This window comes from Xiphias gladius, chromosome 12, assembly GCF_016859285.1.
Source record: "Xiphias gladius isolate SHS-SW01 ecotype Sanya breed wild chromosome 12, ASM1685928v1, whole genome shotgun sequence".
Taxonomy (NCBI): domain Eukaryota; kingdom Metazoa; phylum Chordata; class Actinopteri; order Istiophoriformes; family Xiphiidae; genus Xiphias; species Xiphias gladius.
In genome coordinates this window covers 253,866-278,109 of record NC_053411.1, presented here as the reverse complement: position 1 = coordinate 278,109, position 24,244 = coordinate 253,866, and the positions used below count along the sequence as shown (strand labels likewise).

The 24,244-nt window shown below is 38.1% G+C and overlaps 1 protein-coding gene across 5 annotated transcripts; it reads right to left on the bottom strand.

Annotated features, from left to right (window-relative positions):
• Positions 1 to 23,701, bottom strand: mtmr1a (myotubularin related protein 1a). 5 transcript variants are annotated; one of them, XM_040140940.1, is made up of 18 exons: positions 23,355 to 23,701; positions 20,056 to 20,161; positions 14,251 to 14,319; positions 10,195 to 10,282; positions 9,874 to 9,968; positions 9,596 to 9,703; positions 9,339 to 9,437; positions 7,345 to 7,428; positions 5,057 to 5,206; positions 4,703 to 4,891; positions 4,387 to 4,572; positions 4,056 to 4,214; positions 3,923 to 3,970; positions 2,669 to 2,761; positions 2,300 to 2,413; positions 2,180 to 2,223; positions 1,963 to 2,095; positions 1 to 1,473 (listed from the first exon to the last, which is right to left on the bottom strand). In XM_040140940.1, the coding sequence occupies exons 1-18, from the start codon at positions 23,459 to 23,461 to the stop codon at positions 1,306 to 1,308; spliced, it is 2,040 nt and encodes a 679-aa protein (XP_039996874.1). In that variant the 5' UTR covers positions 23,462 to 23,701; the 3' UTR covers positions 1 to 1,305. The 5 variants fall into 5 exon arrangements, with proteins under 5 accessions (XP_039996874.1, XP_039996875.1, XP_039996879.1 ...); XM_040140941.1 differs by lacking the exon at positions 14,251 to 14,319; XM_040140945.1 differs by lacking the exons at positions 14,251 to 14,319; positions 20,056 to 20,161 and having other exon boundaries at positions 23,355 to 23,462.
• Between the last annotated feature and the right edge of the window lie 543 nt (positions 23,702 to 24,244).

Genomic DNA, 24,244 nt, shown 5'->3' with positions numbered 1-24,244 from the left:
TTTTTACTTTTAAAACGGAATGTCAGAAGTGATTATGGCTCATCTGTGTTTAACTTTACATAATCAGAAAGACATGTTATTTACATATAAAGACAACATTCACAATTCAGCTTCCAAAGGTAGACAGTGTGATTATAGGTTTGTTTGTAAAAAAAGTAAAGGACAAAGTGATTAGCAATGAAAGAAAAAAAAAAAAAAAAAAAAAAAAAAATTACACTATAGGGATGTGGGACCAGTGATATAGTTGACACATGGAAAGGCAATGTAAACAAATGAAGTTTTTTTTAGACAAATAAAGTAAAATGTAAAGTAAGGCAGTGTTTAGATATCAGAGAGTGGAAAAGCAGCTGTCAAACAATGAAGAAAGCTGTTCGATGCTCCATGTAACGCAAGTCACAGTGTTTGCATGTCAAAAGTAGGTGTCAATGCCTTTACAAAAGGGGTGGGATCTGGATGGTGGTAAGAACTACAGGCTAAGGCTGGGAAACAAAAAACATTCAAAAAAAATTTGATTCCTATATTCTAAGATTTTTACCATTATTTTTTTCCCACCTTAATAATGTTAAGCTTTTTGTTGGCGGAACAAAAAAAGTTGAACTCTGTCTTCCCACAACAAAACACAGAACTATGGTGTAGCTAATGGCCATGATTCTAATCTTGAGGAAGATCACTGATCACTCAAAAACTTACAAAGAGGAGTTTGAGGGAGTATGCAGTTACTTTATTTGAATACTAAATAACTGCAATCATTTGCAAAATGTGACAGACAGCCTTCTGCAGTCTTATGAATAACAGAGCCCTGAGACAATCTAAGCTTTCTTCATACAAAAATTCAAACACATGCAGGTAAAACTGGTGGCTCCTTTACTGAGCTGAAAGTCAAGTCTGAAATTGAACGGTAAGATACACAAATATTGCCACAGTACAGGGCTACCTGGCTGTTCTGAAGTAGGTGAAAATTTTAAAATATAAATAAGCACAGGAAGGTTCATTAAGGTCACTGATTTTCTGTCAGGCTAGTTAATATTTTCTTTAAATACATTTTAAGAAACTTTACAAACATCTTGAGATCATTTTACTTTGCTAAAAATGTTTTTGCAGAAATTTAGGAATGTTAATATAAATGTAAGAATCCCTCACATTGTAAACATGGTTATTATCAGTTTTTTAGTAATTGGCCTAAAACATGCATTTAACTATGTGTCTGACTGGTAGAAAATGATAGGGGTGTTTCTGATATGTGTGTGTGTGTGTGTGTGTGTGTGTGTGTGTGTGTGTGTGTGTGTGTGTGTGTGTGTGTGTGTGTCAGACAGCGGTGTGCAGTGGAGTTCCTATGGTGTGTGTAGGGGAGGGGGAATGTTCAGAGGAGGAGGACAGCGAGTGGGAGGAGGTCTCTTTTTGCAACTCCTCCACCCTCTTCTGCAGCTCTGCTCTCAGGATCAGCAGCTCCTTCAGTGTCTGGTGCACCGGCAGCTAAAACACAAATAATAAATAATAATAATACTACACTTTATTTATATAGCAATTATCTAAACCAGAGATTACAAGTAATAGCACAATAGTAATCCATCCAAATGTGGTGCAAATTCTAATCAAATTTCCAGAAAGTCGTCAAAAAAAACCTCAAATGTATCCACTACTGTTACGTGAATATTAGAGTTAGTTGATGGAGATAAACATTTGGTGGAGCTAATTCACCAGTCAGTGTCATTAAGCCATTACAGAGGAAGAGGACACAACAAGATGTAATTAAAAGAGCTCTAGTCAAAGCTATAATTCTGTTTTGAATTCTGGCTGGTTTGTTGATCATTTTTCTCTTTATTTGCCACTTAGTTGATGGATGCTGGTTCTTACTGTTCAGACTTGACAGGTCAACAGTTCTCTGCTGGTAAGTCTCCAAACCTCTACATCACTTTTAATACTGCTCTCCACCCTTCATTACCCACAGCAGAGGCAGTGTACCTGTGGTCTCATGCGTGGGTTCCAGCGGGCGTAGTAGCTTGTCCACAGGTCTAGGTGTCTGGAGGACACTAGTGGATACAGAACATGGTGCTCATAGTCCACATAGAAGGGGTTGGTGAAGTCCTCTGGCTGGCTGGCAGGGGATAACATTAAACAGTCAGAGAAATACTCCTGTCATTCACTCCACTGACTCCTACCAATAGGGAGGCCTTCTTACCTATTAATGTATGACCACAGGGACACAGTCTTTGTCTGCACCTCCTGCAAGACAGAAAAGTTTTAGTCTGACATGACTTTCAGACCAATGACCACCTGTTAACAGAGGAATGGTACATACTTTGGCTGCCCTCTCCTCTTCACTGTTATAAAAGAATGTACCAAACAGACAACTGTAGAGGTGGTCCAGCACTGTGATCAGGAACAGCTCATTAAATTCAAAGGCTGCTGGGAACTGCAGACAGAAGAAGAGAAGTGAGAATGAGTAGAGAGAGGCAGCTTCTGAATGTCTACGACTGAGCCCATGTACACATGAATGAGTTCATCCTAATTGGCTGAGCATATACAGAACATATTTTTAGTGTGCTGCTTCATGAAAATGAGTAATTAAGCCATTATTCATGCCCGGTTATGAGAGGTCTTGGGTTACTATTTCTTTAGGTTTTTTAAGACAATGTCAAAGTTTATGAAGCTGATGAAGGACTCTAACCTGTCGAGTCATCTGCCAAACACAGTCGATAAACTGGACGAAGAGAGGGGAGCGCTCTGAATTAGCATGGTTCTCATCACCATGACCGACACGCTACAAGACAGGAAAAAAATACTTTCAGTAGACAAACATTGGACCTGACATCAGGTCTTCATACATCTGCAATAATTACTCAGCATAAAGACAACAGGAAGCATATGAGTAGCTGTAATATTCATTAACATAGGTAGGCAATCTGTTTTGAATATTACCCACTTACCTAAATCTATATTTTATCACAGCCACTTTCATAAACTTCCCTCTTTGCAAGCAAGGAGCTTCCAACTGTTTTAATGTTGTCTCTCTGGAACACAAAACCCCCATTTCTAACTGGTGTTAACATACAGTCTGCATCTGGACATCCTATCCGTATAATTAATTTTTATCATTAAAAATAAATTAAAAAGTAGGGACAGGCATGGCAAATTAGCTTAGGCTACAAATGCTGTGGTGTGTGGCATTAATGATTGCTATATACTTGTCTTTACACAAATAAACATTACAATAAATAAGGAAAAACACATTTTAATGCAGGTGTAATTGCATGCAGAACACACTGCAGGCAGACTGTGATCACATCTCAGCTACGTTTAAACGACAACCACAACTGACTACCTTATTTTACAATCCAAATGCATTCAAAGTGCTAAATTACTTGAATATAGTTTTGTAAATACAGTTTTTCTTTACAGGTGGAGACATGAATGTGCAGCAAGGTGCCAGTAATTTCCCCTAGGGAGATCTTAAGGCATGTCAGCTAATTACAAGGGGTCCAGTGCTCAAAAAGCTTGAGAACCACTAGTCTACATAACAAAACACCTCTTAATACTAGGTGAAAATCAAATCACATATTGATACCAGATGGAAATGGGGTCTTAGAAGCCATTTTTCCTTGTTTTCAATTTGTTGCTTTTTTGTTCTGCATGAAAAGTCATTTCTGTCATAAATATTTGGATGACATGTTGTCCCTGTTTAGATTTTGGTTGGTTTCACAACTCAGTAAAAATTCTTGCAGATGTTACACATTCAACCATGCAGTGTTAAGACAGGTCTGGCAGCAAGACTAACGTTTAAATAAAGCTATGACAAATGATTTTAATCACTTTTACAATAAGCTGTGATCATTGAAAATGCTATTATGGTACAAAGTTTGTAACTAACAAATTGGTAGCAAGAATATGATCAGAGGATGAATCAGAAATCCCAGTTTCTTACTGCTGCAAACTTGTGTCCAAAACTCATCCACTCCTTCTCCACCAGAACCTGCAAACACAAACACACATACAGAAATAAAACCGTACAGATGAAGACTACAGTATATAGCTGATATTGTGTGATAGTGTGTGACCTGGAATCCTCTTAGTGTGCGGTAGTAGCTGTCCAGCATCAACATAGCCAGAGAGGTGAGCTGAGCGGTCCTGTCCGAGCCATCACTGCAGTGAACCACCACTGACGTCTTCCCAGACTCTAGCTTATCAGCTATTTTTGCTGCACCCGCTAATAACAGCTACAACCAACAGATTGCCAGTACAATATATTAATGATATACCCTCTGCAGTTGATGGTTTACTTAGGTCATTCTATAAATTGTAATGTAATAAAACAACCAAAGGAAGGTGCTATACTGATAAAGAAACAAATACTATTCTTTATGGTGTGTGTTTGTATATGTGATTTACCCGTATGTACTCCAACCAGTGTGTCTGGTCGATAGCAGAATGCCAGTGGGCTTCATCTATGGTGGGATAAACCACGTCCTTCATCTTCCTCAGCGACTCCCTCATCACATGGATGTTGGGGATTTCCAGGAAATTCAGCTCCACATTGGGGTAGAAACTTTCACTTTCATACCCTCCATCCTTCGCCTGCATGTGGTGGAGGCAGCAGAGGTGGAGGATGCCAGGGTGAAAAGATTGAAAAGAGGAAGAGAACAAAGTCTGAATGAAGGTGAAGTGAGAGGGAGAAAAACAACCAAAATACATGCCTATGTTGTACCTTGTTGGTGACTGCCACACTACTCTGCCGGGCATCAAAGATGGTGAGTTTGTGGGACTGGGCATTGGCATCCATGATGATTTGGAGGAAGCGTTCGTCCTCTTTACAGCGACGATCTGAAGGTCCAACTAAGGGCTGGCTGCAGCGTACAATGGTAGCTTGAGACTCTGGGTGGATCCAGGATAGGACCTGAAGGAAGAACAGAACCAGTATTAGAAGCATACCCCATTGTTGTTCAAAAACTATTCAAAACACATCAATGAGCCACACCATTTCAAATCACATATCCAGTTGTTCCTCAGTATGAAAATTCTTTTATCCATATTTGAATTTTTATGTGGCTCTCAAACTGACCGGTACGCGGTGCTTGGCTCTGAACACAGCCACTCGTTTGATGTCTTCATCTGTAATGTTGGTGGGGATGACCAGGATGGAGGGATAGGTGTCACACAATTCATAAGTGCTGTTAATCTTACTGATGGCCCAACTCTCATTAGGGAGACCCTAGCAAAACACATCCAACAGCAAGGAAGAAACGATTAGAAGATTGTGGAAAAAAGTCTAACAAGTGGGTGGCTGTGGCTCAGGAGGTAGAGCGGGTCGTCCACTGACCTGAAGGTCGGGGGTTTGATCCCCGGCTCCTCCAGTCCACTTGTCGAAGTGTCCTTGGGAGAGATACTGAACCCCAAAATTCCCTTGGTGTGTGTGTGCGCTGTATGAGTGTGGGTGAATGTGGCCGCTTTGAGTGGTTGATAAGACTGGAAAGGTGCCATATAAGTGCAGTCCATTTACATTACTTGCTATATATATAGCTTTATATGCTATATTGTCATTTTTCAGCTACCCTCTTAATTTGCCCCAATTAACAATTGCATAGAAAGCTGTGCTATAATCATGTATGTACCTTTCCAAGTTTTTAGTTTCTCTTACTTACATTCTGTAAATTCTCAAATACTGGCAAGGACCTTTATTTACCTCAACTGTTTGATTACCAGTTCATCTGTTGTCATGATAAAGCACTAATTCCATCAGTACACCACAAAGTCAAGGTTCCCTTCTCTAACAAAAATACATTCTTCATTTACAAATTATTTCTAGTCGCTTAGGGTTTTTCAATTGTTGTTAAGAAACAGTCAATGAAACTCAACACTTCTGGCACATACAGTGCATTAAGAAAGTATTCAGACCCATTAACTTTTTCTTATATTTTCTTATGTTGCAGCCTTATGCTAAAATAATTTAAATTTTCTTTCCTTCATCAATCTACATTCAATACCCTATAATGACAAAGGGAGAACAGAATTTTAGAAGATTGCAAATTTATTTAAAAGGAAAAACTGAAATATCACATTGATATAAGTATTCAGACCCTTTACTCAGTACTTAGTTGAAGCGCCTTTGGCAGCAAGTACAGCCTTGAGTCTTCTTAGGTATGAAGTAACAATTTTTGCACACCTGGATTTGGAGGTTTTCTGTCATTCTTCTCTGCAGATACTCTCAAGCTCTGCCAGGTTGGATGGGGACTGTCAGTGGGCAGCCATTTTCAGGTCTCTTCAGGGATGTTCAATTGGGTTCAAGTCAGGGCTCTGGCTGGGCCACTAAAGGACATTCAGAGTTGTCCCTCTTGAGCACCGCTCTTACTGAGGCCCTTCTCCGCTGAATGTTCAGTTTGGCCAGGTGGCTAGCTCTAGGAAGAGTCCTGTTAAGAATTATGGAGGGCACTTTGTCCTTGGGAACCTTCAATGCAGCAGAAATATGCCTTGACACAATCCTGTCTCTGAGCTCTGCAGGCAGTTCGTTCGACATCATGGCTTGGTTTTTGCTTTGATATGGACTGTCAGCTGTGGGACTTTATATAGACAGGTTTGTGCCTTTCAAAATCATGTCCAATTAATTGAATTTACGACAGGTGGACTTCAAGGTGTAGAAACATCTCAAAGATGATCAAGAGAAATGGGAGGCACCTGAGCTAAATTTCAAGTGTCGTAGCAAAGGGTCTAAATACTTATGTCAATGTCATATTTCGGTTTTTCCTTTTTAATAAATTTGCAAAAATGTATAAAATTCTGTGTATTGAGTGTAGATTGATGGGGGAAAAATGAATTTAAACGATTTTATCATAAGGCTGCAACATACCAAAATCTGAAAAAAGTGAAGATGTCTCTACTTTCTGAATATACTATATGTGTCACATTTAAAGTCTTCAGAAGGCACAATCCCTGTTAACTTTTAAATGTGAAAAAATCGGCAGGAAGTGTTGAGTTTAACAGTAATTTTACTGGAAACTGGAGAAAAACAGTATTTGTGTTGATAAGAGAAAGTGAGAACAGCAAAGACGTGAGGTGATCTGTTGTTGTACTGGTGGAGCTATAAAGCTATACAGTAACAATCTGTAAAGAATTATCTTAAACTCATAATGGCAAAACGACATGTATGATCGCAAAATGCCATCATGTTCATACCAACAACACGCTGTTATGCCAAATCAGCTGTTATGCCAAATGGATCAATACAGTTCCATGGTTTTATAATTGTACTGTGAAGAGGTACGCTTTCTCAGCTCTGTCAGACTCCATGCTTGTTGGGAGAGCTGGATCTAACAGTAGCAGATTCAGTCAGTATTTCAGTTGGTGTTCAGTTACCTGACGCCTGTACTCTGCTGTTGGGTCGTACACCTTCCAGCCATCCACAGGAAACTGTTCCTCGTAACGAAAGGCGAACAGAGGCTGCCGGAGGATGTCACAGGATGTATGTTAGCATTCAGTTACTATAGAATGTATTAGCAAACTGATAATGATGATATGTTTATGGCTCCGGAATTTACATGTGGTTTACAGCTCTAGTTAACTATGGAAATGAAAACAAGTGCTTTATGGAAGACGTTCTCTAAATACTTAGGTATCTACACTACTGATACAATTTTAAGAAGAATGTAAGAAATGGAAGACGTCCTGGAGGTGGTGTAGACACCCACTTCTTTTTATGCAAAGATTAGTTTCCTTATGAAATAATTTATTGATGCATATCAAATAATTAATCAATGTTTGTTAGTAAAACAAAAGTAAAAAGAAGGGTATTTAGTTTACAATATGAGTGACAATGACATGATCTTTCACCAGCTTCCCACCAGTGAATATTGCCAATTGTGTTTTGTCGTGGAGTGCCAGCCAAACTGGAAGCACTTGCTCCTGGGGATGTAAGCTGAGTCTCAGCGGCGAGGACTTTTTTCCTTTGTGTCACCAAAGTTGTGAAATGTTGTTTTTATTTTCTATACTCTATTTTGGGGGAATTTTATGTAGGGTGTGTATCCACCAGTTATTTCCAACAAGATTTTTGTAGTTTTAACTGTTCGGTATATATCCACTTTTTGTGTCAGTTTAGATTATTATTCATGGTTCTGTATTGTAATTTGTTTGCCTAGCACCTTGAGTGTCCTTGTTTTTTTTTTTTTTCTGACTTGTTTGATGCTGTCTATATGTTTATCTGCACACCACATAATGTTCTGTCATCTGAGTGATGACACAACATTATGTGATGATTTTGGCAAATTGGTCCCAGTATGCTGAATTAACTATTAGCAGATCCTATTTTGCATGGATGATTTTGAAAAGGATTTATAGACATTTATTAGGGATTGACATTGCAGACAATGATATCTTTAGAAAGTTTAAGTCACACTGAATCTAAAAAGGTGTTTTCTCCTATCGTTCAAAATGCTCTGTGACACTGTTTGGTTGTTTATAACTTGTCCCTAATGATCTGCCTCAAAAACACTAACTTAGTGTGTTTTTTTTCCACAAGTGGCTGCGGACCTGTTGCTGCACCCACACTTGCCAGCGCCATTCCATATGTTGTTGTTATCGAATGCCTTCCTTCTTTTTCTTCCCTTTGTGTTTGATGTTAGACTAGAACATTTGTAGGATTATTATACCACTATCATCAGTCCCAGAAGATTCACATCTCCAGTTCCTACAACACCTACAGTACTTTTGTTACCTATGGTACTGTAAAAAAGCAAGTACCTTCAGGCTTTGGCAAGAATTCTGGCGTTGACTTGGTACCAAGATATTGGCTCTCATGATATCCCTACAGATTTAAGTTATCAAATCTTAGATTTACTTATACTCAGAGAAAGAGTTTGGTTTTTGAGGTAATCCAGAGCTTGTTTAACGGTGTTTAAAAGAACCTTAATTGCTTCCATGATCTGGAGTCAATTACGATAGCAGGGAGGGCAGTATCACAGTCACTGCCCCTGCTGCAACTGTTGATTGCACTGATAAGAGGTCAAGTCAGCTGCCAAACTATTAGTAATAACTAACTTTCAATTGTTAACACTGGCATGTACCTTTCCCTTTCACCTCATGCAATATTTTTGCCTCACATCTCTCTCTCCATGCCCCCTGCAACTCTGCCTCATGGTTTGAAAACCCCTGCCTTGAAGCAATCAGTGATGCTACACAGTTGGCTGGAGTTCCATAACAGGCAAAAAATTAAGCCCCAACCAAAACAGATTGAACATTCTCTTCAAATAACAAAGCCGATGAGCATCTTTTGTCTTGTATTTTGGTCTTGCAGCACAACATACACATACATCACATCAAGCAAATGTTAATGAAGACATTAGAATTATACTGACCAAGTTGTGGGAGATTGGGAAGGCATGTTTGGCCACCGCCTCTACCACATCTGGATGGCTCTCCTCCGTCTTATAGGCAAACCTGGGACTCCTCATGTCCTGATGCAGGGAGGAAATTAGGGAAAAGTTTAGAAAATCGTAGTACAAGTTGGCAGATGCTATATCAGTTAATGGAAATTAAACTTCTAAATCTTATGTTTCAATGACCAGTATGCATCATAAACGACTTATGACTGGTGTGAGTAAATAAGTGGTACCTTGCAGACCAGCTCTAGTCCTTTGGTGTTCTCTCCTTGAGTGGGAACACTGATGGTCTCCAGTCTGCTGATGACTCCCAGGTTCACATCGAGGATGAATTGAGACTCCTGCATGTACAAAGACTGACATTACCACACAATGGCAAAAACACACTGCATTGCCAGATACTGCAGATTTGATAGCTTACCTCACACAATTATCATTTTTTGGACTGTATATTAAAGGTATAATGATAATGAAACGCTGCTGAGTAAATATTAAACGAAGTCTGCAGTACCCTTTCCACACTGGTGAAGTAGAGCTTGTAGTCCGTGATGGTCAGAGTCCCATTAACCAGACCACTGAATGGACAGATATACATCACATCCTTGACTGCACGTCAACACACACAGATATACACACACACACACACACACACACACAAACAAACGAAAAAAGGTATTAATTTATTGGTTTTTTTGGAATGTGAACAATATTTAGTTTGTTTGTGATGTTTTAAATGAAATATCAAAGTTTTAGGAATAATTGAAATTGTGTGTGACAAAATACACATGACACATATTGGCACTTTACTCAGGGACAGACTGCCTGAATATACCTGTAGTCTGGATGGTTTCTCCTGGCAGCAGAGGAACCTGGTTCTGGAACATTCTGACCTGTGCCCCGTATCTCAGAGCTGGAAGGTTCTGTATAGATCACAGACCAGTCAGTTGGACCAAAACATGGACCAGCAGCAAGGCCTGTACCACAGACACCTAACAGAAAATTACTGAGCTTGTTTCTGAAACGGTTTTACTAAGCAGAAGACAGTGATCACCAGACACTGCTAACTAACAAAACTAATAAACAAAATAAATTACTGTCAAAAAGGGGTTTTCCCTGTAGTGTTTTTGTGGAAGGTTTTCCCCTCAGGTATTGTTGTATTTAGGAGGCAAACAAATTGAAATCTTCGCATAAAACTGATTGATGAAATGAAAAGTGATAAAATCTGCACCAGTCAAAGACAAATTTTTTTTTACCGCTTTCAGGTCTGTTAAGACAACAACCTGGATGTAACAAACTATTAACACATATGGATTCAAATGCTGGAGACACAACAGAATACCATTTATTGTGAACTGAGCCTCAAAAAACATGCTGTTGTCCCCACCACTACTCAAGACTCAGAAGGTGGTGAGCGGTGCTATGTGGAGAAGTTGAGAAAGTTTCAACTTAATGTAAATGTCCTCTGATGAGGGGAGTGACAACTTGAACACAAACTACAGACTGCCTACACTTAAGGTATGTTGTTTTTGGCTAATCTCCTATACTTATGGTACTTCGTGAATTTTAAAATGTTAATATGTATATGGTTTTAATATTAGTATTTTGTGTTGAATGTTGTTCTGACTCTCCTGTTGCACACAAAGGCAAATTCCTAATTTTTGTTATAATGCCAGTAAAGTCAACTAAAATCAACAATCAGCTTGTTTTAATTCCCTCAGGAAACAGAAGGGCATGCTTTTTTCTACTTCACTCCACATAAAAGAACTTCAAACAAAATGGAAGAAAAGATGATTGCTAAATTAACTACTTTTAAAGAAAATAACGCCCCATCACAGTTGAGTGTGTAAGTAATGTGCTCAAAACAAACACACTGCAAGCTTCAGAACCCTAAAAATCACGAAAAAGTCTGCCTCTTTAAATTTGTAGCCTCTAATTTCAGAGCAGTGAACTGGCAGTACAGCAGATAACACCACAATGTTGTGTGTTCTCCAGCTGATGTCGGTGTGTGATAAATATTCTGCCTATCCCTCTTGACATATATTATATTGATACTCTGCCATAGATAAGAAATTTGTAATAATAATACAGATGTGGCCCAAAGTGTTGGTACCCTTACACCTGACTGAAAAAATGCTCTGTTTTTCCTGAAAGGTGTTGAAATGAAAAGGTCTTTTGTCACATATACAAGCATGCCTTTAGAATAAAACAAAAAAGAATTGAATTCTTGCTTATTCTTAAAAGATTTTAAAATCTTGGAAGTGGTGATAAATAAGTGGATTGTAGTGATATTTCAAGCAGACGATTATCTTCAGTTAGTAACTCAGTCGTCTTAAATCTCTAATCAGACATTCATTCCATTTAAATATGCCATGTTCTCTTTCCTTCTGCTCCCCCCCTCTCTCCCCATCTCTCTCGCCCTCCCTCTTTCTCTCTCAACCTAACCGGTCGAGGCAGATAGCCGCCTACCCTGAGCCTGGTTCTGCTCAGGCTACAATAAAGGCTACAAGATCATCTCCAAGCAGTCTGATGCTCCTGTGACCACAGTTGCTAACATTATTAGGAAGTCTTCTCTGGACGTGGCCGTAGGAAGACAATTGAGCCCAAATTGAACAGACGGACAGTACGAATGGTAGAAAAAGTACCAAAGAAATCTTCAAAATAGATAAAAGATGACCAAGACCAAGGTATAACACTGTCTGGTCACACGACATGACGCTTTCTGAAAGAAAGTGGGCTCCACGGACAAAGTCCCCATTGTTTAAAGAGCAACAACTGCAGCCTGGCTGGAGTTTGCTAAAATTAGGGCTGTAGTCAACCAAAGAAAATCTTGGTCGATTGAAATCGTACCTACTCTTCAACCAAACAATTGGTCACAGGGAAAAAAAAAATCTGCACTCTAGATGAACTAAAATTAGCCAGAGTGCACTGAGTGCACTCTACCTGGTAGCCTTATTTACCTAAATGAATTATAAATAAACTTAAAAAGCTAATACTTGCAGCAGGTTAAATAATTTTAACCATACTATTTTATACTGAAATCATAACAACAGACTCAGAGCCAACCAGCGTGCACGTGCCCAGATTCATAGGATTTTCCGAAAATAGAGCTATATCAACCGGTGATCCCCGCACACGACCTATTCAGGAATATACATTCAAAGCCTCAAACGTTAAACATGAAAGTTGATGGAGCATCCTAATGCAGACAAGCTTTTTCTTTTTTATGCACACTTTACCAGTGCTCATAAATAATGATGTCATTTGGCTCCCATCCTACTACTAGATATCTTAGTTCAAAAATAATGGTGTAATGTTCTACTACTAGATGTCATCGTTCAAAAATAATGGTGTAATGTTTTCAGTGTTGATTAATAAAAAATACCTTAATGATCATCAAACATTTGATTATGTTTTCATAAGTGATTTGATTACTGCTTACATGAGGTTACTGAAAAGTGTGCATAGGTAAATATTTCCCACAATATGCCATGTTGGGTGTTGATCTGTGATATTGCTGTTTGCAAAGCTTGCAAAGTTTACAATCAACATTTTGGTCATCTGCTTTAACAAAATGCAGCCACACCGAGGACTTCTTTGACATGGTGTCAATTACTTTGGAGTCAATCCTGAGTAAACGTTTAGTAAACATTAGACCTAGCAGTCTCCAAAAGGTTGGGTTAGTTAAAAGTTGTGAAAACCGTTTTCACAGATAGTCTGCCTCTCCTGCCACTACAGTAAATAGTGGATTAATCCTGGAAGCCACTGATGTAGCGCTTTTCTCCTTATGAAAGTAACACCAGCGACTGTCCGACTAATGAGAATTTGGTCAGACGAGAGCATATCGACCAACCAATGACCAGTTGACCAGAAGACTACAGTCCTAGCAAAAATGGATGTTGAAAATCCAAAATGCCTCTGGGAGAATTTCCTTTGGACAGATGAAACAAAATTAGAGCTTTTCGGTAGGTCCATCACCTTTATGTTCACAGGAGACAAAATGAAGAAACACCATCCCCACTGTGAAACATGGAGGAGGCTCAGTTATGTTATCGGGTTACTTAGCCGTGTCTGGAACAGGGTGCCTTGAATCTGTGCAGGGCACAATTAAATGAGAAGTGTATGAAGACATTCTGGAGCAAAACATACTTCCCAGTTTAAAAGAGGTCTGTCTCAGCTGCAGTTCATGGCTCCTCTAACAGAATAGTGACACAAAACATACATCTACAAGCACTCAAGAATGGATCAGAAGAAAACATTGGACTGTTCTGAACTGGCCTGCTATGAGTTCTGATCTTAATCCAACTAAACATCTATGGAAAGTACCTTCTCCCAAGAACTTTAGCTGTTTGCTCAAGAAGTGTAGAAGTTTCGTTAAGAGCTATAAAAAGCAATTGATCGCGGTGATAACCTTAAAACTTTGTGCTACAACATATTAGGTTAAGGGTCCTAATATGTTTGTCCACACCATTTTAGCTTGTATTATTTTAAATATGTTACATCTAAAATCAAAAGCAATGAAGAAAATGAACTGAGCAGAATGTAACAAAGGAAATCCAAGATACTCAGTACATAAAAACATAATGAATAAACTATACTCATACTCCAATGATTTCGTATTGACTCTCATGATGTTACGTGATACAGCAGATGCTGAAATATCCTCATTTTAACTCCCAAGTATGGACCAAGCCCCAGAAACACCAACATTTCCCAGAATGCAAATCAGTAGGTTATTTCTTTAGACATTTAGTATTTGTTGACCTTTTTTGGGACGACAGCAGTGAAGGGAGCAGAGAAAGGAGGAGGGGAGGACCAGGAAGAGGCATGCAGACCATGACAGAGTGAGGAGGAAGTAACCAGGAAAAAGGACAGACAGTGAAAGACTTGCCATAGCCTTGGAAGGATGCTCAGAATCACTTTCTTTATGGTAACAAAGCCCTTCATCATGTAAATCCTGCTGCAGGGTAAAGCCAGCATGGGGAAAGTGAGAAAAAGAAAAAGAGAGAGAGAGGAAAAGACATTATACAAGGTCAGAGTCTAGATGTCAAATATCAATGCAGTAAATATTCTGCATTTATTCCATATGAGATGACTAGCTGAAGTCTATAAGAGTGTGACCAATTATATCTTAACAAAATGACCATGTCAGCATGGGGTTTCAGGTGTTCCTAATCAATGCCAGGTGAAAAGGTAACAACAAACAGTAGTGTAAAAATACCAAATAAATATTTAAACTAATTTAAAAACATCATCTCCGTTACAAAGTCTGTCCACCACAGAGCACTGACAAGTTTATTTTTACACTGGTAAATGTTCCACTCGTTACATATTTTGGTGATAATTCTTCAATAATGAAATTAAAGGGATTGTTATCGAATGCAAATGTTTACATATATCATCTGCTTATGTAAAAAAAATTCATTTTGACTGATACATCATTGTCAGTTTTTTTTTTAAACTTTCAAATATCAATATCGGCATTAGCCTTTAAAAATCCAGCATTCATTGGGCTATAATACCAATATTACAATATAAAATTACACATGCATTAAAGGTAGATTTTACCCATTTTGCCTACTGCTACTAGGTATATTTGCTGTTGATTTATATTTCCACTGTGATTTTCTAACATTACAGCCACATTAGGTCTATTCTATTTATAAAAACATCTTATTAGTATCAAGATGATATATATTATATATATATATATATATATATATATATTATATATATATATATATATATATATATATATATATATATATACACCAATAATGATATGCATATAATTAATTTGTTATTTATGCATTTACTGGTATTTCATCCACAATAGGCTTTTTCTTTTAGAATCACAAGAGATGGGGCTGCTTTACAAAGTTATTAGGATAACTTTATCAAGGTATATGTAGAAGTCCAAAAAATCTTGAACATAATGATGTCAAAAACCAGTTCCAGGTTTCAGATAATTCTGTGAACTTCATCTTTATCAAAGAGCTCCAGTTTAAAACGGGGATACACTGATCTGAAAACTGATCTGATACTAGGGTTGGGATTCGATAGTATTTTCTGAATCCGAATCCAGTATCAAATCAACTTATGAAATCCGAATCCATTTGAGTCCCTTATCAAAGCTCATTAAGTTTAGCTTTCATCATCTGCAAGTAACTAAAGTTGTAAAATAACTAAAAGTCAAAGATTCAGTTTTGATCTCTGATCAGCTGCTGTTGGACAAGAAGCCAGAAATCCTGCAGTTTTTAGAGGTAGCCACTAAATTAATCAACATTAGCATTAGTGAAGCTAGCTGATCAACTGATTATTTCTCTAGACAAAAGTCTCCACTCCACTGATCTACAAAAATGGCATTCATAGAGTGATGTGTCTTTTCACTCACAAACAACACAACCATATCTGATACTAATTTAAAACCTCTATACCTAACTGTGTAAAATTCATTGGAACCATTTTTATAGATGTAACTTAAAATGGTTCCACTGAGGCTACTGCTGTGGCACTAAAAATTCAGAGTAGCCTAAAGCTGATGATGATGGGAATGGCATTAGTATTTGGTATTGGTATATGGTTATAAAAAAAAGTATTGGACAAATGAAATGTTTGACCTGATGATGGCTAACTCAATTTATTCTCTGGGGACCATTAATATCGGCACCAAATTTATAGCAGTCCATCCAAGTCCAGCTTTTAAGATATTTCACTCTGGATTTAGGGGTGGACTAACTGACCCTGCCTAGCTTGACTAAGAACTGTATGACAGTGTGCTGACTGGTTGTATTACTTTTAAACAGCTAAGAAGACTTAAATTCTTACCATCGGATTCATTCCTCTTGGACACCTGGAAGTTAAACATACCCAGTACAGTACACAAGACATACATGCGCATGCACGCACGCACAGAAAACATGCAGTTCACATGACATGGAAGCCAGTATATTCACTCTCTGATATCAACGTAGCGCTGTCAAAATTGGCCAAAAATTGATACTTCATTATTCCTTCTAAAAGAACAAAAAGGATAGAAGCTTTCGAATATCTATTTTTGCTTCATTATGTCCCTAAGAGGGCAATAAGACAATGAGAGAAATCACTACTTCTTAGCTACTTATATTTTTGAGATGTGCCCTCTGGTTGCTACTTCTGGAATGGTAGGTTAACTGTAGCTTACATAACTTGCATACAACTTTACAGTTCCGGTTGAAATTATTCGCACCCCTGAACTTTAAGTATATAACTCAGCATATCTTCAGAAGTAAATGCAAATTATCCAATTTTGTATAATCAGACTATTTAATAAAATGTCCAAAGTTACTTAACAACGACAAAAAATGTTCTCATACAGTGAAATTAAAAATACAGATATAAAATGTACACTTGATACAATTACTAGCACCCCACTGATGAATTTAAATCAGTTCTTCAAATAAAATAAAAAACACAAAAAAGACTCATCTGTGCTTAATTTTCAGTGTTCATATGACCTCATTAAACTAATGAATGATGGTTTTACTGCATAAAAAGGGGCAAATTGTTTCCAGTTCCTCACTCACAATGGTGAAGACAAGAGAGTTGTCTGAGGACATCAGAAATGCTATTATCAAAAAACAAAACAATTCCAAAGGCTACAAAGCAATCGCCAAAGATCTTGAAATCCCTGTTTCAACAGTTTGTAATGCTATCAAGAAGTTTCGCAGTCATAAAACTGTTAAGACGCTTGCAGGACGTGGTGCTAAGAAGAAACTCAATGAGAGGAGTCTGCCAAGGTCTATGTGGATTGTGGAAAAAACACCATGCAAGACATCTAAATAGCTTCAGGCTAACCTGGAGCAATCTGGAGTGGTGGTATCAACCTGTACCATACACTGCACACTAAACCAAATTGGGCTCACAGAGCGAAGGCCAAGGAGGACACCACTATTGAAAGAAAAGTACAAAAAAGCAAGACTAATATATGCAAACACTTTCACAGATAAACTAAAGTCTTTCTGGGATAATGTTCTATGGCCAGATAAAACCAAAGTAGAGCTCTTTGGGAATGCAGTGCATCAGTTTGTTTATAGGCAACAAATGAAACCCATAAGGAAAAGAGAACTCTACCTACAGTAAAATATGGTGGAAGTTCTATTATGCTGTCGGGTGCTTTGCTGCCTCTGGTACTGGAGGCAGTGAATGTATAAAAGTAATGATGAAACCAGATGATTACCAAGGCATTTTAGAGTGAAATATTTTATCCAGTGTCAGAAAACTAGGTTTGAGGCGAAGTTCTTGGGTCTTTCAGCAAGACAAGGACCCAAAGCGCATATCCAGCAGCACAAAAGAATGGTTGAAAAGGAAAAGATGGACTATTTAAACTGGCCAGCAAAGAGTCCAGACCTAAATCCCACTGAAAACCTTTGGAGAGAGCTGAAATCTGCCACTGCAAAAAGGACTCCTGCAAACTTAAAAGAGCTTGAATGCATAGCAATAGTAGAATGGCAGACACTACCCACAGGCAGGTGCAAGAAGCTTCTAGATGGCTACAAGAAACATTATGGGGCTGTCGTTGTTGCCCAAGGATCTGCAAATATTAGTGAAGGGTGCCAATAATTGTGTTTGGTGTATATTTTGTGTTAGTATTTTTTCACTATTATGCAAGTTTTTTAAAATTTTCTTTTGTTTAGTAACCTTGGACATATAATTAAATTATTTTGGTTATACAAAATTGGTTAATTCGCATTTATTTCTGACAATATTCTAAACTTCGTACTTAAAATTCAGGGGTTCCAACAATTTCAACAAGGACCGTATCTCAAGGTTGAACAATTTTGCCGTCTACTGACCAAAATCAGAAGAATTTCCAAACAGGGCTTTTCAGATTGCTCAGAGGGCAAATCACTCTCTCTGCAGCTGAGCTGGATTGTGAACTCTCTGCCATCATTACCACACTGTTGTGTGGCAATTAATCGAATATTAATTTCCACAAAAGAATATTTTTTGTTTTTTAAAAATTATATAATATAATTGAATTTAGAATAATCATTGACAGCCCTATATAAAACGTAAGGTTACCTTTACTTTGTGGCATTACATCTCTCATTTTAATTGATCATCTCAAATAGTAAAAAGTAACCATTCTATATTTGGTGAGACATAGGTGCAAAGACACAAGAGCCCAACGCAAATCCAATCTGAGAAATGCACTGCAACTTCAAAAACACTGTAGATTCAAATGTCCAAGAAAATACAACAACAGAAACCAGCTACAGAACAGCTAAGCAAACACATTTGTGAATATGTATTCAAAAACTAGCAACAGAAAAGCCCTCTTTATGTCATATCATTTAATTCTACAGAAGTGCTCCATAACTCTAAAGTGCAGCATTAAGTGGAACAGAGACCCTAAATTGTGCTCTGATTCGACCCTAATACATTGGGGGTGATTGGAATTCTAATCATGGTTCTCAGAGCACACAAATGACATTTGTTAAAACTCAACAGCTATGTGTCATTCCACAGAAGGTGTACCTATTACTCAGAATAATCCACAGACCTATGGATGGCCATCTTACACTGGAACTAGTTCTTATCACAGAAACAGTCTCAAAGACTGAAACAGTCTAAGACCCTTTAAAGTGAGGTCTGGGAATTAATCCAAGCACTGTTTGTGAAAAAAAAAAAACACTACTAATGACTTGTATCAAATGTCATTTTTCAATGTTGTGAGCTGCAAAAATTAAATTCCATACAACTCCACTGTATTTGGGGGAGGCAGAAATGGAGGTACAAATAAAACCAAAACTATATGAATGGAAAGATACCATTAAGTGATTTAGGTGAAGGATACTGAGATTTCTTGTCTATATTCTAAGGCAATCTATCTATTAATGTAAACTCATTTTGACCATTAGCAAATGATGACTATTATTTTTTTAGCTCTCAATTACTACTCTGCCATGAGGTTACAATGCTGCATCAGGTGTACCTGCTAAACTGCGAACTGAGTGTAAATTTAAATAATATGGGAGACCTTTCCAGCTCAGCTTTCTCATTTGCAGCTACGCACCCAAAGGCTAACCTAGTTTAGTCTAAAGAGAACAGCTCTTCCATTGTCAAAGCTATGCAGGTGAACTCTCAATCTTAGGAACTGTTGTTTCACATGTGCACAGACATACACCTAATAACAGTGTAATTCAGCAAATTCAGCAGTTATTATTTTATCAAAGGATGTATCCAAACAAATAATTTTGCATACCAAACTGAAGCTCCTGTACCAAGGGTTCAGAATTAATACACATAATGTTACACTTCCAACTTCTATATTTAGATATGTTTTTTTTCCTCAAAAAACATTCTCTTGGTTCAAGGACAAAGTTTGATTTTTAATGAACCAACATGTGCCTTGGTGGCTGCAGAAAGCAGGCTGCTGACAGGCACACACAGAAGAGAAACTGAACATTAGCTCAACAGCTTATCTAAACAATGGCAACAGCTGTGATACAGTACACTCACATTCACTTAGCACACAGAGCTCTGTCCACACACTTAAGTACATACTTCGCATGAGTACATACATACTGCCATTTCTAGCAGCCTTACCATGAAATCTTGTCTTCTCACATTCTATCAGTTACAAAACACAAACTGATGAGAAATACTGTCAGCAGTGTGAGTGTGTGTTTTGGTGTCTGTGTGTGTTAGCTACCTTTTTATCTTTGTTCACGATGTCAGGTGGGACTGATCCTGAGATCTGATTGGAGATGGTGGCTGCTATCAGCTGTTTACACCACTCTACATGAGAACCTGCTGGACTGAACATAAGGAGACAAAAAAAGAAGCTATATATTTACTTACAGTTAGGCACATAAGTACTTGAACTGATGCAATTTTCGTAATTTTGCCTCTGTACACCACCACAATAGATTTGAAAAAAAGCCATCAAGATGTGATTGCAGTGTAAACTTTCAACTTTAATTCAAGGGGTTTAACTAAAAATTACATTTAAGCCATTTTTATACAGTCCCTCATTTTCAGAGGCTCAAAAGTAATTGGACAAACCAACATAATTATAAATATAAGGATTAATTTTAATACTTTAATGAAAATCTTTTGCAGTCAATGACTGCTTGAAGTCTGGAACCCCTGGACATCACCAAATGCCGAGTATCCTCCCTTGAGATGCTTTGCTAGGCCTTTACTGCAGCTGCCTCCCAGGTTAGTGGGTCCTTTCTGTTTTGAGTTTTGTCTTAATAAGTGAAACGTCAGGTGACTGACTTGGCCGTTGAAGAATATTTCATTTATTTGCATTAAGAAGCTCTTAGATTGCTTTCAAACTATGTTTTGGGTCATTATCCATCTGTACTGTGAAGCACTGTCCTATCAGTTTTGCAGCATTTGGCTGAATGCACGCGGATAGTATAGCCCTACACACCTCAGAAATATAAGCAGTCACATCATCATTTTACACCAGTGGCCCAGTTCCACTGGCAGCCATTCATGCCCATGCCATAACAGTGGATCACGAGCCGTTCCTTTCCTTCTCCATACTCTTTTCTTCCCATCATTCTGATACAAGTTAATTTTGGTTTCATCTGTCCCAAGAATTTTGTTCCAGAAGTGGGCAGGCTTTAAAGTCTAGTCTGAGTGTAACCAGTGGTTTTCACCTCGTGATAAACCCTCTGTATTTACATTAATGAAGGCGTCTCTTGATTGTAGCCCTTGGCAATGATACTCCTACCTCCTTGAGAGTGTTCTTGACCTGGCTGGATGTTGTGAAGGGGTTTTTTTCTTTCCCAAGGAAACAATACTGTGATCATCCACTTTAGTTGTTTTTGGTGGTCTTCCAGGCCTTTTGGTGTTGCTGAGCTCACCAAGTGCATTCCTTCTTTTTAAGAATGTACCATGTTGATTTGGTCAATCCTAAAGTTTCTGTTATCTGTCTGATAGGTTTGTTTTGTTTTTTCAGACGAATGATCCTTTGCATCAACACCTCTTTGGACTGCATAATGAGAATTCCCATGAACAGCCAACAAATCCAATTTCAACACTTGGAATCAACTCCAGACCTTTTATCTGCTTAATTTTTCATTAAATAATGAGGGAACAGTCCAAACCTGTCCATGAAAATGACTGACAGTTAATTGTCCAATTACTTTTGAGACTCTGAAATGGCTGTAATTCCTAATCGATTAATTTGATATATTTGTTGACCCCCACCCTAACATGCATTATAGATTATTGGCGGCTCTAAATTACCCATAGGTGTGAATGTGAGCGTGAATGGTTGTTTGTCTATGTATGTCCGCAATGTGATAGACCTGTCCAAGTTGTACCCTGCCTCTTGCCCAATGTTGGCTGGGATTGGCTCCACCCCCCGCAAAGGATAAGCGGTATAGCTAAAGGATGGATGTTATTAGAGTCTTGTTATAATGGGATATGTTGAACTGTTGCCATAAAAAGAAATTATGTTCTAAAAATTAAAAAATACAGTTACAATTTGATAATATAAGTTGTTACCAACTGTTACTGACTAACTCAGCAGATTATTTTCTCATTGTGTCAGGAAAAATACACTACTGTACATTGTGTTTACTTAGACCCAGCACTTTGATGTTCTTAATGCAACAGCCAGCTGCACTGGTGTAATCCTTCTTCTGGTTTTAAATAAGCATTAGAAAATTTCTGCAGAGTAGCAGCATATTGTTGCCTTCATGACAAAAAAAAAAAACTATTAGTCTTATAACAAGAAAATTTTCATGTTATAATGATATATTTTCTCCTCATAAGGGCCCTGAAGTGGCTCCAACATTTTCATTTAATCTTGAGGTCCTGTCTTATAGAAGGGCTTTATTCAAAATCCAGTTTTAAAGGCCCTGCAGGCCCACACAGGGTTTTTTTTATTAACCTGACTGATTGGATTTCTGCTCAGGTTGAAGTTTAGTGGCACAATGCTGAACATTATGTGGGGTCACTAATCTCAAAATACCAATAACACTAAGAAAGTGTAAGTTATCCCACCTTAACAGGTGCCATCAGAGAGACAGGAAGATGTTAATCAAGCACATTTGTACACACCTCCCGCTATCCTAAAAAGAGGCTAAAAAGTGAAAACACCTGTGGGTGGAACATGGATGTGCAGGGCCTTTAGTGCTTTACCATTAATATTTCATTTGATATTATTCTTACATACTGAATATTCTTGAATAAATCTGAATTTCATCAGAAAAAAAACAAACTACCATGGCTTGCCAGGAGCTTATTTTTAGCCTATTGACCCACAATGGGTTGATCCACGACCTGTTTTCTGTTGCGAATTGATGAGTTTCAAGATGTTAGTTTGCAGCTTCTACATTTAAAAAGACGAATTAACTGACTTTGCTTTTTTAAAGAAAAAATGACAATTGGACCAAAAATACAATAAGCTGATAGATGGTGAACAGACGGGATTACCTCAACTGCATCTGTAAACATTAGCGATGGCGTCGCCTACAGTACATTACAGTGGGCAGCATTAGCGGGAGTTACTTGACACTACATTAGGCCTGTTTTACTGAGCTCAGGATAGCTATCAACGCTAACCCACTGGTAGACCATATTGTTTTGTCTAACAATATGTTAGGCCGTCTCATCCTTATTTATACCTAGTAAGGAGATTTAGATACCGGAAGCTTGTAGCCTATTCGCCGTTAGCTACAGTATAGTGGCTACTGTGCTGCACGTCCCTCCAAACTCCGGGGAAAAAAATCTGGTAATATAGCCTTTGCTTATTGGAAAAGACTATTGAACTACTTTTAAAACTTTAATTATTTGCCAAACAAGCTCTACTTTATGTAATCTATCTATCTATCTATCTATCTATCGAATTAAAGTTATTACCCGCTTAATTCAGGAAATATTTTCTGTAATATTCAATAGATAATGAAATGCTGTGAAAAAGCAAGATAAACGTAAATGGACAGTTCGACATCGAAGTTTCACTCTCCTTGTAATGTAGAGCCTACTTACCTGTCCAGGGTATCACCGGTGGCTGGTCCAAAGTTTGGCGAGCCCCAGGGCTTCCTGTTTGGCCCTGCTCCGTCCGCCGTCCCGGCAGCTCCGGCCTGTTTTTCCATCTGCCAGAAAACGGTTTAATTTCTTGATCACTGGGGGCGGAGGCGGACGATTTCCTGTGATATAAGGATACGGATGAAATCAACCCTTAGTTTAATTCCAGTATCCGCCCTCAGTTCGTCTGCCGAATTGTTGTATAAGGTCTCGGGACTATGTGCAAAATTTGACTCTCTAGCTGACGTTGTGGTTTCCTCTTATCTGGTTATTTCTTCTTCCTCCTGACTGTCACTGACTTCCATCTCTCCTCTCTCTGTAGCTCCGCCTATTTACAACACATCAGAGATGCGAGAATGAGAGATGAGAGCGAGGAGGCTACACACAGTGTAAATGTCAAATGGGAAATTTATGTTATTGATTAGAGAAGCTCTTTGAAGTGGTATGATACGATTAGCTGTAGCATGTTATCTGTTTTGTTTTATCGATAGAGCTGGATTCAGATATATGGTTTGGGCTTACTGCTGTAGCCTATTTCTCTGTGTACCTACACTCTTGAATTCAGTTCCTCCTAGAGAATGACAGATGTGAAATCAAATGTGAACTTATACTGTTCCTTAAAGGTGAAATGGCATAGACTAATCTCTAACCAGTGTACAATGAAAGATCACACATTTTAATTTCACACTGATTCAAGCTGTAGAGTAATACATTTTACATCAGCCATTGTGCTTTTGGTGTCCACTGTTCTGGTTTTATGACAGTCCACCAAATATATCTGGCAGCATTTAGTGCCTCCTTTCTTCTCCTCTATACAGAAAGCAAAGAACACAATTAAGTCAGAGTGTGAC

Bases quoted from the DNA above. Each gene is read 5' to 3' on its own strand.
- mtmr1a (XM_040140940.1), bottom strand. From the start codon at position 23,461: ATGGAAAAACAGGCCGGAGCTGCCGGGACGGCGGACGGAGCAGGGCCA. The intron at 9,704-9,873 runs GTACTGCAGACT...TTGTACATGCAG, and splicing joins ACTTCACCAGTGTGGAAAGG to GAGTCTCAATTCATCCTCGA. The intron at 1,474-1,962 runs GTACACTGCCTC...TTTGTGTTTTAG, and splicing joins ACCCACGCATGAGACCACAG to CTGCCGGTGCACCAGACACT.